The sequence below is a fragment of the Panicum virgatum genome, chromosome 6K (genome assembly GCF_016808335.1).
Source record: "Panicum virgatum strain AP13 chromosome 6K, P.virgatum_v5, whole genome shotgun sequence".
NCBI classification, from domain to species: domain Eukaryota; kingdom Viridiplantae; phylum Streptophyta; class Magnoliopsida; order Poales; family Poaceae; genus Panicum; species Panicum virgatum.
In genome coordinates, this window is record NC_053141.1 from 8,062,444 (window position 1) to 8,075,176 (window position 12,733).

At 49.8% G+C, this 12,733-nt stretch overlaps 1 protein-coding gene across 1 annotated transcript; it reads left to right on the plus strand.

Moving 5' to 3' along the window:
* The first annotated feature begins 536 nt into the window (after positions 1-536).
* Positions 537-12,501, plus strand: LOC120711557 (zealexin A1 synthase-like). Its single transcript, XM_039997114.1, has 3 exons — positions 537-637; positions 10,413-11,301; positions 11,579-12,501. Exons 1-3 carry the CDS (start codon positions 621-623, stop codon positions 12,212-12,214), a joined length of 1,542 nt encoding a protein of 513 aa, XP_039853048.1. The 5' UTR covers positions 537-620; the 3' UTR covers positions 12,215-12,501.
* The last annotated feature ends 232 nt before the right edge of the window (positions 12,502-12,733 follow it).

Below are 12,733 nucleotides of genomic sequence, written 5' to 3' on the forward strand. Positions count from 1 at the left end.
AAAGATAGAAAAAAATAAATCTTCTTATCTCTCTTCCATAAATTTAGTAAATTATTTACTTAGAAATAAGGAAAAAAATTATAGATCAAGTTCAAATTATTATATAATCTTGTTCTCATACTAAAATAGCACAACTTCATCCAAATGTTTGAGGCAAACAGTGGCTCAAATAGAAAATCCACAGCATAGAGATCTAGATCCAGCTAGAGGCAAAGAGAGCTCCATTTGAGCTTTAAAACTAACAAAAAAGCTCTAATCTTATAAAATTTTGAGCTAAAAAAAATTAAGGGTCTTGTTAAGCTGAGGCCACTAGAGTCATGGCCCATTACGTTGTGATAGAGTCAAGAAAATATTTTTTTTCTGTAGAAATATTGCCGACCATCATCTCGAGCCAATCAACACGCAGGGAGTACACATTGTTTGACCCAGGATAGGTAGCACGTGCTGGACTGCTGGGTGCACCTGGCAATCAATCACCAATAATTTAGCCTCACCCTTACTGTCACCGTGTAGGTTACGGAGGAACACAGAACACTCACTGCCATGCTACTTAAGGTGCAAGCAGCTCACTAAGCTAGCAAAAAGCCACACCAGGGGAGCTTGCATTGGGAGCAACTCCAATGGAAGACCACCACCACTACACTACCGGAAACGGCATATATGCCGAGTGCTCGGTTCTTTGCCGAGTGCCGAGCCCCAGGCACTCGGCAAAGATTCCGCACACGGTACATTCCATTTTTGCCGAGTTCCAGCACTCGGCAAAAGTCCAACACTCGGCATAAAATACCTTTGCCGAGTTCCGCGGGGCAGGCACTCGGCAACATTTGCGCACGTGGCCGCCGCGTGCGCCAGCCGTCAAACCGGCTGACGGCCGTTATTGTTTGCCGAGTGCCGGTCGTCAGGCACTCAGCAAACCCGAATCTTCACCGAGTGTTTTTTGCAGGCACTCGGCAAAGTTTGTTTTGCCGAGTGCATTTCGCTGGCACTCGGCAAATATTTAAATTTTTTCCATTGTAGACCTCAAAATTTTTTGTACCCAATACATACAACATGTGGTACTCCATGTTCAAATTTGGTGTATTTCTTAATGTATTTTATATATTTTATGAATTAATTGTATTTTCATCAATTTTTTTGAATTCGTTTGATAATTATTATTTTTTCTGCACTTATATAAATGGAACTTGAGCTAAAACTACATGAAATAATGGTTAATTTTGGTATTTTTTGGAATATGCATTGTGGAGTAAATTTGACAAGATATTTCCAAACTATGTTGCAGCAAATTTTGAAACTATGCTGAAACGAGAAAGAGAGGGTGTCAAAAAATGATTTAAAAAAAGTTCTTTGCCGTGTGCCCCCTTACCTGGCACTCGGCAAAGGATGGTTTTGCCGAGTGCCCTCTGAGCCAGCACTCAGCAAATAATTTGTTTGCCTTTTTTTTGAAAATGGCTTTGCCGAGTGCCGGATCTCGGGCACTCTGGCAAACCTGATCCGGCACTCGGCAAATCCTCAAAGACTTATCCAAAACGGCGCTTCCCTGACTCACACACCGCACACGAACACACACTCGTCCACCGTCGCCCGCCTGCCTGCGCCGCCGCCGCCTGTCCGCCCGCGCTGCCGCCGCCTGTCCCCGCGCGCCCCCCGCCGCCATCGGCCGTCCGCTCGCGCCGCTGCCGCCCGCACTGCCGCCGCCCGTCCGCCCGTGCCCCCGGCCGCCATCGCCCTTCAGCCCGCGTCGCCGCCACCCGTCCGCCCGCGCCGCCGCCCGCCGTCCGGCTGCCCGCCACCTCCACGCCTCCGCCCGCCCGCTCCATGCAGCCTGCGCTGCCGCTCACCATGGCTGGCGCATAACCATCCCCCTCGACGCTCCACGCCGGCGGCCCCGGTCCACGCAGCCTGCGCCGACGCTCGCCATGGCCGGCGCATGAGCACCCCTTCTCGACCGGCCGCCCATCGACGATCAGGTACTCCACCCAACTGAAGAAGCTCGTGGTCAAGTGCTGTTACAGCCAGTGGCGGAGCTAGGAACCGAGCATAGCAGGGGCCAAATTGTCATGGCATCTCGACATACTATTCAAAATCCATATACGGTGGCAGCGTGGTTTCTTATTCTTGCTTACCGTGGTCGCCTTATGCGCTCTTAATACCTACATGGACATACTCTCATTGTGCTGCTTTTCTGAACCAGTTAAACTACTGATTGAACTTGATTTATGTCATGTGTTATATGAAATATTTTCCTCCTAATAATATAACACCTTGTATATAGAATCATTTGGATTTGAGAACTGAACGTGCAATAGGAGTCATTTGCAGCAGCTGTCAATGACAGAGGTTGTCCCTGCATTTGACTAAAAGGCGCTGCACTTGCATGATCAACACACTGCACGTCTAGTCATGCAATGCCGACTTCTTGTATGAATGCGTCATCGTTTGGTGTAAAATAGCATAGCAATAGATTGCTAGAACTTTTGAGTAAGCACAAATGAAGGAGGGGCCGTGGCCCAGGTTGGCCGACATGTGGCTCCACCGGTGGTTACAGCAGATCATCTATACTATACACATCGTATTTAGAAACGATGATTGGTTCGACTTTGAAACAATTCGATGGCAACAAATTGTTGCATAGTGCAAGGAATTTCGTGATGAATAGTAAACCATAAAGCATCATTGTTGGCTTGTTGTTTATTTGGCTTTCAAGAAACAGTATGAGGCAATGCCCCACACGTAAGCAAAACAGATTGGTGATATTTCACGTGATACTTCTAAAAACTATGGTGATTTTGCAACTGCAACAAATATTTATTTATTATGTTATTATAGAAAAAGCATATAAGTGATGACTCTCTGCAGTGGATATGTGCAAGTGTGCAACACCTTTTCCTTTATTTTCATCAAGCTAGCATTTCCAGATCCAACAAGAAAATGGAAAAATTATAATCAGATCTTTTTTTTTCTAAATACCAGGTCGTCGACTCGTTCACTTGGCCGCAAGCCGTCGTCGAGCAGCACAGACCGTGGAGCCCGTAGGTGAGCACGTGTACAAGAGTTTGTTTTCGTATTCTGTTCGTAGTTCACGTAACCCGGTTAGGCGTCTCCCGTTCGAAACAGATATGGTTCGAAATATGTAGATTTATACATATCTATGGCCGTATCTGTTTCGAATTGTCCATGTTATTTGGACAGCCCGATGATGCGTAGATGGGGTTAGTTTCCATGGTCCGCTCCCATCCGAGACAGAATCTGGGCAACATCTCTCCATTGTTCTCCGGATACACAATCTCCCTTCCGGGACGTGTATCTCGAGAACAGCGGGGAGGTGCTGCCGAAATTCTATCTCGGATTGGAGGGGATCATGTAAACTGACCTCATCTACGTATGGTCGGGTGGGATTAGGACCTATCTTTACCTACTAGAGTCTAAGCCGAACTTTTACATGCATTTAAATTTGATAGTAGTCGCTGATATCTTGGAAGATGGATGACCGTGAGTGGATGTACACCGGCCGAGTAACTCGAGCTAGCATGACCAATGAATGGATTGAGAAGACTAACGAGTTCTTGGAAGGGGCATGGGCGCAAGCTGAAGGGTCGAGATTCATGTGGTGTCCCTGCAAGAGTTGTGGAAACCAGAAACGAAAGACAAAGAAGGTCATGGGCGAACATCTTGTCAATTATGGATTTACGCCAGATTATACCCGGTGGATCTTTCACGGTGAAGCCCATCGTATGAGGGACAAGGTCGTGAGGCAACGCATCGATGAATGTGATGCTGCTGGTGGGATTGAGGACATGTTAGACGACTATGAGGAGGCACATTTCGGTGAAGGACCGCAGGAGGAGGAGCCAGAGGCAAGCACAAAGGCGTTTTACGAGATGTTGGAGGCGGCACAGAAACCTCTTCACGGCCAAACAAAGGTTTCTCAGCTGGACGGCATTGGACGCCTTATGGCCTTAAAGTCCCAGTTTGGCCTGAGCCGAGACGCCTTTGATAGTATGTTGACCGTTTTTGGGAGCATGCTTCTGGAAGATCACATTCTGCCCAAGACAATGTATCAGGCGACGAAAATCCTTAGTGCACTGAAGATGCCATATGAGCAGATACATTCTTGTCCTAATGGGTGCATTTTATTTAGGAAAGAGCACGAGGCTGAAACTTACTGTCCAAAATGCAAAGCCTCAAGATTCCTGGAGGTGGATGCTGGCGACGGTCAGCCTAAGAGGCAGCTCACGATTCCTGTGAAAATCGTACGTTACCTTCCGTTCATTCAAAGGATCCAAAGACTCTATATGATCGAGGAAACCGCGAAACAGATGACATGGCACAAAAAAGGTGTTCGATACAACCCAGATAAGATGGTGCATCCCTCCGACGGTGAGTCATGGACTCATTTTGATGAGATTCATCATGAGAAAGCTAAAGAAGCTCGTAATGTACGTGTTGCGCTGGCAACCGATGGGTTCAATCCTTATGGTATGATGGCCGCATCGTACTCATGTTGGCCCGTGTTTGTTATTCCGTTGAATCTCCCCCCCCCCCCCCCGGCGTTCTCTTTCAACGACAAACCATATTTGTGTCGTTGATTATTCCTGAGCACCCAGGGAATAAAATGAGTGTTTATATGGAGCCTCTAATCGATGAGTTGATCAAAGCATGGGAGGAGGGGGTGTGGACGTACGACCGAGCGACAAAGACAAACTTCAGAATGTATGTGTGGTACCACTACTCTCTGCATGACCTCCCAGCGTATGGCATTTTCTGCGGGTGGTGTACTCATGGAAAGTTCCCATGACCAACATGCAAGGCAACTCTGCAGTTCATTTGGTTGAGAAAGTAGGGCAAGTATTCGTTGTTTGACAAGCATCGACAATTCCTTCCTGCTGACCATCCATTTAGAAGGGACATTAAGAACTTCACGAAAGGTGTCGTAGTTACAGAATCTGCACCGCAGATGCTGACGGGTGCCGTGCTTCATGCTCAGATAGATGCTCTCCAGGTTAATGATGCAGGTGGTTTTGTGGGATATGGCGAAGAACATTCTTGGACTCAGGTCTCTGGCTTGTGGAGGCTTCCCTATATTAATGATCTCCTCCTTCCACACAATATTGATGCCATGCACACTGAAAAGAATTGGGGCGAGGCTCTTTTTGAAACTTTCATGGACATTCCTGATAAGACGAAGGACAACGTCAAGGCTCGAGTGGATCTGGCAACGTTGTGCGATAGACCAAGATACGAAATGAAGACTCCGAGACCAGGTAGACAATGGAGGAAGACTCCGGCGGATTTCATCCTAACGAGGCCCCAAAAAAAGGAAGCACTAGAGTGGATCCAAAAGTTACAATTTCCAGATGGGTATGCAGTGAATCTGAGGAGGGGAGTTAATTTGACTACGATGTGAATCAACGGGCTGAAGAGTCATGACTACCACATATGGATTGAGCGGCTTCTTCCTATGATGGTTCGAGGCTATCTCCCTGATAATATATGGCGAGTGTTGGCAGAGTTGAGCAATTTCTTCCGCCAGCTGTGTGCTAAGGAGTTATCTCGGGTCGTTATTTCGGACATGGAAAAAGTGGCCCCTGTGTTGCTATGTAAGCTGGAGAAGATCTTTCCACCCGCCTTCTTCAATCCGATGCAGCATTTGCTTCTACATCTTCCGTATGAGGCACGGATGGGGGGCCTGTGCAGTACCATTGGTGCTATCCAATTGAGAGATGTCAGAATGTCCTTCGAACGAAATGCAAAAATAAATGGAAAATTGAAGCTTCTATTGCCGAGTCATATATTTTGGAGGAGGTGTCAAACTTCACAACCAAATACTATGGTGACAATCTTCCCAGCGTACATAATCCACCCCCTCGTTACAATGCTGGCGATAATGAATCGAGTCTCATCATCTTCCGAGGACAACTTGGAAGTGCAAGTGATGCGAGGTACAAGACCTTGAACCATGAAGAGTGGCACCGTATCATGCTATACGTGTTGACCAACCTTTCCGAGGTGGAGCCGTATATTGTGTAAGTACTCAACATTGTGCCCAATTCACGAGTTTCAGTTTCACAAGTTTCCACTTCTTAGCATCCAGCCCCCTTTGTCATTTTTGATATAGGGAATTTCAACGACTATTTTGGCGTCGCTCAAGGGCTCCAACCCCGATGGAAATGGAGAGTCTTCTTAAAAATGGCGTGGGAAATTCACAACCCGATTTCATTTATTGGTTTCAACAGAAGGTAGTCTTGAATTCATAGTTCTATTCCATTTCGTTGTCCTCGAACTATATGACAAACTATCCTGCATACGCTTGCAGGGCCAAACTGATTCGTCCATGAGTGCCGAGTTGAGACAGGTTGCCGATGGTTTTAGCTACAAGTCGTTTAACGTTTATGACGTGAACGAATATCGCTTCCACACAATGACATACGAGCATAGTCGACCCAATCGAAGAACCACTAATACCGGCGTTTTTACGCCAGGTCAAGACGGAGTCGAGTATTATGGAAGAGTTGAAAAAATATACGAACTCAAGTTTCATGGTTCTGTACGGCTCACTCCAGTCATTTTCAAATGCCATTGGTTTGATCCAACATTAACAAGACATACTCCTAGTGTTGGCCTAGTCGAAATTCGACAGGATTCAACGTTACAAGGCGAAGATGTGTACATTGTGGCTCAACAAGCCATACAAGTTTATTATATCTCATACCCGTGCCAAACCGACTACCGTCTTCGGGGTTGGGATGTTGTGTATAAAGTATCGCCACACGGCAAACTACCTCTCCCAAACAACGAAGATTACAACAATGATAGAGAGTTTTTTCAAGAAGAGGGGCTACAAGGGAGTTTCGAGATAGACTTATCCGACGAGATTGGAATGGAAGTCGACAATGAAAGGGAAGTTGACGAGGAAGACGGAGATGAGGTTCAAAATATTCAGGACTTACAATTACTAGAGCGACTACGTTTAGGCAGAGACAGTGAAGACAATATTCCTCCTTCGGATTCTGCTGGTTATGTTGACATAGCTGATAGTGATGATGAGGATTACGATCCAGCTAATCCCAATTATGATGACTACTTCTAAAACATGTAGGACTCGCAATATTTAATATATATTATGTTAATTTCTAGTTATATTTTCATTTATTTGCAAGTATTGTTTATCCTGACTAATTCATTCACTCCTTTTGATTTCAGGTAACTAAACAAAGATGCCAGGCTGTCACAAGATGACTTGGCTGAGCTCCTTGTACAGAGGCAGTGGTGGAGGAGGCGGTAGTGGGTCCGACGCACCCGAGGGGTCCGGGAGCCGTAGTGTTCGCAAAGGTGGTGGAGGAGGGGGAGCGAAAGGGAGACGGAGAGGGAGGGGTGGAGGAGGAGGTAGTGGGAGTGGTGGAGGAGGTAAGGTGAGGAGGGGGAGGAGGGAGAGGACCCCCTTCTCCTGTAGAGGCCGAGGAGGAGGAGGAGGAGGAGAGGGTGGAGGACCAGGGGAGCGAGGAGGAGGAGGAGCACGTGGAGGGGCACATGGAGGAGGACGAGGAGGAGGCCAAGGAGGGGGCGGCAGAAGATGAGCGGGTGGTGTGGTTGCGTGGACCGTCGCAACTCCCGCGACGTCCGATACCTCTAGCGAGACGCCCGATGATTCGGCCACTAGAGCCTAAGTAAGTATGTTAGTACTTATTTATTATGCATTACATATATTTAAAATTGCAATACTAACTAAAATTTTACCTTAAACACTCTTGCAGGGGGTGGTTTTTTGTGCAGCCTGGTGAGCACAAACGGAAGCCCAATGGTATCTTGGGTCTTTTGTGCCGGCTGCACTTCCCCGGGCTCGTGATGCATGCTGGGTGCTGGAGCCGGCATACACGTGGGACCACTACATGGCCAGCCCGGACGCTACTGATCGCGAAGGAAGGAACTTTACCACCAAAGCGAGGCGGGTGGTCGGGGAGTTGTGGGTAAGTCATCCTCGCACTAAATTGTTAGAAATATCACACTATGTTTCAATTTTTGGAATAATGATTGTAATTATCTTGTGGGTATATATGCAGGATTTCTACAGGTGCGAGGAAGGCTATGAGGCCCGGGCGAACAAGCGGGCTCACCAGGCTTGCTACAAGCTGGTGAAGGATATGCACTACGAGGCGCGTGTCCAAGCTGTCATTGTGTACTTCGCCGAGTTCGAGAAGATGAGTGTCAAGAAACCAGCCGCAAGAGACATCTTTCTCACGCGAGACCAGTACTTAAGGGTAAATAAATGCCATATCTACTCATTTATCTTGTATTTGATATTACAATATGTCATGCACTTCATTACGTTTAGGTGCCTCCGAACTGGTGCGCAAACAAGGCCGAGTGCTGGTCTATGATGGTGGACAAGTGGATCAGCGAGGATTGGGCCCGCCAGCACGCCTTATGCCGGGAGCGCCGCTTGATGATGCCGGGTCCGGCACATCATCAAGGGAGCCTTAGCCTCGGCGAGTACAAGAATACTTGGGTAAGTTCACTAATTTCTTCATTCTTTCTAAAGCTATATTTTTAATTCTTACTAATCATCTTGTTGACTTCTTGGCAGTCGGAGTCTCATCCAGGCCAGTCTTGCAACGACTTCACGGCGTACGCCAAGTCTCACATGGGCAGGGCGACGTCGGACGTGGCCTACAACCCGGCGGCTCCACCAGAGGCCTACACAAACCCAAGCATCCACGCGCGCATCAATGCATACACGGAGGTGAGAAGGGCGCTCCACGGGGAGACTTGGGATCCGACCACCGCGCCACTCTCCGGAGAAGCCATCATGAGGGCGGGACAAGGGAAGAAGCACGGGCGGTACTTGATCGCCAACAGCTTGGTCGACACGGCGAGTACGCCCAGTCTCTCACAGCTTAGGGCAAGTACCACCGACTCGACCCCGCCCATAAGCCCACAGCCTGAGACTTCAGTGGCTAGCGTGCACCAGAGCCAGGTTAGTTTAGATTTAGTTGCCGTTCTATGATTAAAATGAAATTTTGCTTCGTATTGTAACATGGAGGTTTAAATCTTGTAGGCCGAGATGGAGGCAAAGTTTGAGGAGGAGATGAGGTGCCGAATGGAGATCGAGGCCATGCTGGAGCAGGAGCGGAAGCTGAGGGAGGAGCAGTCGGTTATGTTGCAGAGTATGGTCACCTGGATGCAAGGACTTGGCGCGTCGATGAACTATGCGACGCCGCCTCCTCCCTTCGCCTTACCAGTTCAGCCTTACTTTCCTGCAGGACCTTCTGACACTCCCGTGAGTATGCTTTGTTTGTAGATATTATTATATTTTTGTTATGCTTCTTCAATTTATATGTTCCTATTTGCAGAATCAGTCGTGGAACGCATCGAACGACCCTCCTCCGGACCAGAACTCGCCGGGGGCCCAGTGGCCATCTTGGTCCCAGAGACCTGAGCAGTGAATGTCTTATAGTACTAGTGTATTGGACTTATTATACGTATCGGACTATATTCTATGTGATGGACTTGTGTTATGTATCGGACTCGTGTTATGTATTGGACTTGTGATATATGTGATGGACTATGTTATTTGTATCGATGTCATTCTCGTAATTGTCAATTATATGTGATGGACTATAACTGCCTGTAATGACCTCTGCATTTATATATATTTCTGTTGTATTTGTATGGAAAAACATAGAAAAAAGAAACAAAAAAAGAAAAATTCACCACTTTGCCGAGTGTTTAATCCAAAACACTCGGCAAAGGGGCCTGCACAGGTCGGCATACTTTGTCGAGTGCTAAAGCAAAGGCACTCGCCAAAGATTTGAAAATTTGCCGAGTGCCAGAGTCCAGCACTCGGCAAAATAGACACGTGGCCTCACCCTGTCGCGGGAACTTTACCGAGTGCCAAAGTCCAGCACTCGGCAAAGTGGACACGTGGCGGTAACCTGGCGCGGGGACTTTGCCGAGTGTCGGACGCGGACCCTCGGCAAAAATTCAAACTGTGCCGAGTGCCTGCCGTTAGACACTCGGCAAAGCGTCGGACTAGGGTGGCGCCAGTGGCGGATGCAGGATTGGAGGCAAGGGGGGCTGAAACAATAGAGATGTTGATTTGTGTGAAGATTTAATGATAATTTGGAGGTCTTGCTACAGTATTTTACGTGTAATTAGGGGAGCTTAGGGGGGCTTAAGCCCCCTAGCCCCCCTCCTGTATCCGCCCCTGGGTGGCGCCACGTAGCTGCTTTGCCGAGTGTCAGGGCACTCGGCAAAGAGTTTGCCGAGTGCCCGTAATCCGACACTCGGCAAAGTCAACATTGCCGTGGGATCCTTTGCCGAGTGTCAGGGCACTCGGCAAAGACTTTGCCGAGTGGAACCTGTCCTTTGCCGAGTGTAACGGACACTCGTCAAAGTTTGGAAGTCCGGTAGTGCTACCTCTACCTTGGATTAGCTCTCGTCTCGCTGCTCGTCATCATGCTGGGCAAGCGCTGCCGGGGCTCCGCCATGGCGAACGGGCACGGCCTGCGCCTGCCACCCGGGCCATGGCAGCTGCCAATCATCGGCAGCCTGCACCACATGATCGGCAAGCTCCCGCACCACGCCATGCGTGACCTCGCGCGGCGCCATGGGCCGCTCATGCTGCTCCGGATCGGCGAGGTGCCCACGCTGGTGGTGTCGTCCCGGGAGGCGGCGCGAGAGGTGATGAAGACGCACGACACGGTGTTCGCGACGCGGCCTTTGAGCCCCACCTTTCGCGCGCTCACCAACGGCGATCGGGGAATCATCATGGCGCCCTACGGGGCACACTGGCGGCAGCTCCGCCGGATCACCACCACCAAGCTCCTCAGCGCGCGCCGCGTTCTCTCCTTCCGCGCCGTCCGCGAGGAGGAGGCCGCCGCCATGCTGCGCGCGTGCGCCGCCGCTGCGGCGGGGTCTCGCGCCGTGGACATGCGCGAGCGGCTGTCCGCGCTCATCACGGACACCACGATGCGCGCCGCGATGGGCGACCGGTTCAAAGACCGCGAGGTCTTCCTGCGTGCGCTCGACCGCATCATTGTGCTCGCTGCCGGGTTCAACATGGCCGACCTGTGGCCGTCCTCCCGGATCGTCAGCCGGCTCAGCGGCGCCGTGCGCCACTGCGAGGAGATCCGTGACACCACGTTTCGGATCCTCGACGGCATCATCGAGGAGCACCTGGAGAAGATGGGCAACAGAGGTGGCGGCGAGGTTGAAGACCTCCTCGACGTGCTGCTAAAGGTACAGCAGGACGGTGACCTGCCGATCCCGCTCGACATGGACGTCATCAAACTCGCCATCCTTGTAAGCAATCTTAAACTCATTAGCAATGTTTTAAATAGCTGGCTAAAACATTTAGACCTATCTATGTCCGAAACAGTCTATATCCCGTTATAGTGGACTATAGCAACAATTAAGAGTTAAATTGTACATGAAAAAATTAGCTAAATTATATTTCTCTCAAATAGCTGTAGTCGAAGATAGCGGAAGCTATAGTCGAAAATTTAAAACCTTACTCATTAGCTGACTGCTTTATACGGCTGCTGATTGGCTTCTATGTGAAATTGTGTGTTGCTCGCAGGACATCTTTGGCGGCAGCGAGACGACAGCGCCGACGCTGGAGTGGGCCATGGCCGAGCTCATCCAGAATCCCAAGGTCATGGAGCGGGTGACGGCGGAGGTGCGGAACGCCTTGGCCGCGCACGGGTCAGTGCGGGAGGACAAGCTCGCGGAGGCGGGGCTCCGGTACCTACCCCTCGTCATCCGGGAGACGCTCCGGCTGCACACGCCACTGCCGTTCCTGATCCCGCAGGCGTGCCAAGAACCATGCCGCGTGCTGGGCTACGACGTGCCGCAGGGCATCACAGTGATGGTGAACGCATGGGCGCTGGGCCGCGACGAGCAGTACTGGCCGGGGGACCCCGACGCGTTCCGGCCGGAGCGGTTCGAGGCCGGCGGCGGCGGCGGCGACGCGTTGGACTTCAGGGGCGCTGACTTGGAGCTCCTGCCGTTCGGGGCCGGGCGGAGGATGTGCCCTGGAATGGGGTTTGCGCTGGCCAACATGGAGCTCGCGCTCGCCAGCCTCCTCTTCCACTTCGATTGGGAGGTGCCCGGCGGCGCCGAGCTCGACATGACCGAGGCGTTCGGCCTCACCGCGCACCGGAAAGTCAGGCTCCTGCTCCGCCCCATCCTTCGCGTTCCGGTGCCAGGCATCTAGTCACTGGTTCGATGCCGCGTGCCGCCAAAGGATGGATGGTTGGGTTCACATGTATGGACCTCTATCATTCAGAGTTCAGACAGTCAGCCCGTGTTCACTAGTGAAGTTACAAAATTATTGTAATACTCCCTCCAGTCATAAATTTTAGATTGCGTGTTACCAGTATTTAAACTATGAAAATACAATATTACTAGTTTGCTATGAGCAGATTCAGTCCCTGCTGCTGAAGGTCGAGCACGCAAAGGCGATCTTTGGTTTCTAGGGAGCGGTCGCTTTTGGTTGTTTCACTGCCGGAAACTCATAATATGCCGTGTGTCACAAACTTTGCCATGTGCAATATCTCGAGCTGCCATGTTGACTTCACGGGGTGCAGCTAATGTAAAACCTACTTAGAGGAAGCCGAACGTTACAAACAGATCATTAATGTGTAATTTAGAGTGCGTGATTAATTATTTATACTATAAAAGTTGAAACAATTGAAAACAATTCTCATCCAAAGTGGACCACCCTTACCTCTCA

Coding starts and splice junctions, on each gene's coding strand:
- LOC120711557 (XM_039997114.1), top strand. Junction 11,302..11,578: donor TCATCAAACTCGCCATCCTT/GTAAGCAATCTT, acceptor TGTTGCTCGCAG/GACATCTTTGGCGGCAGCGA.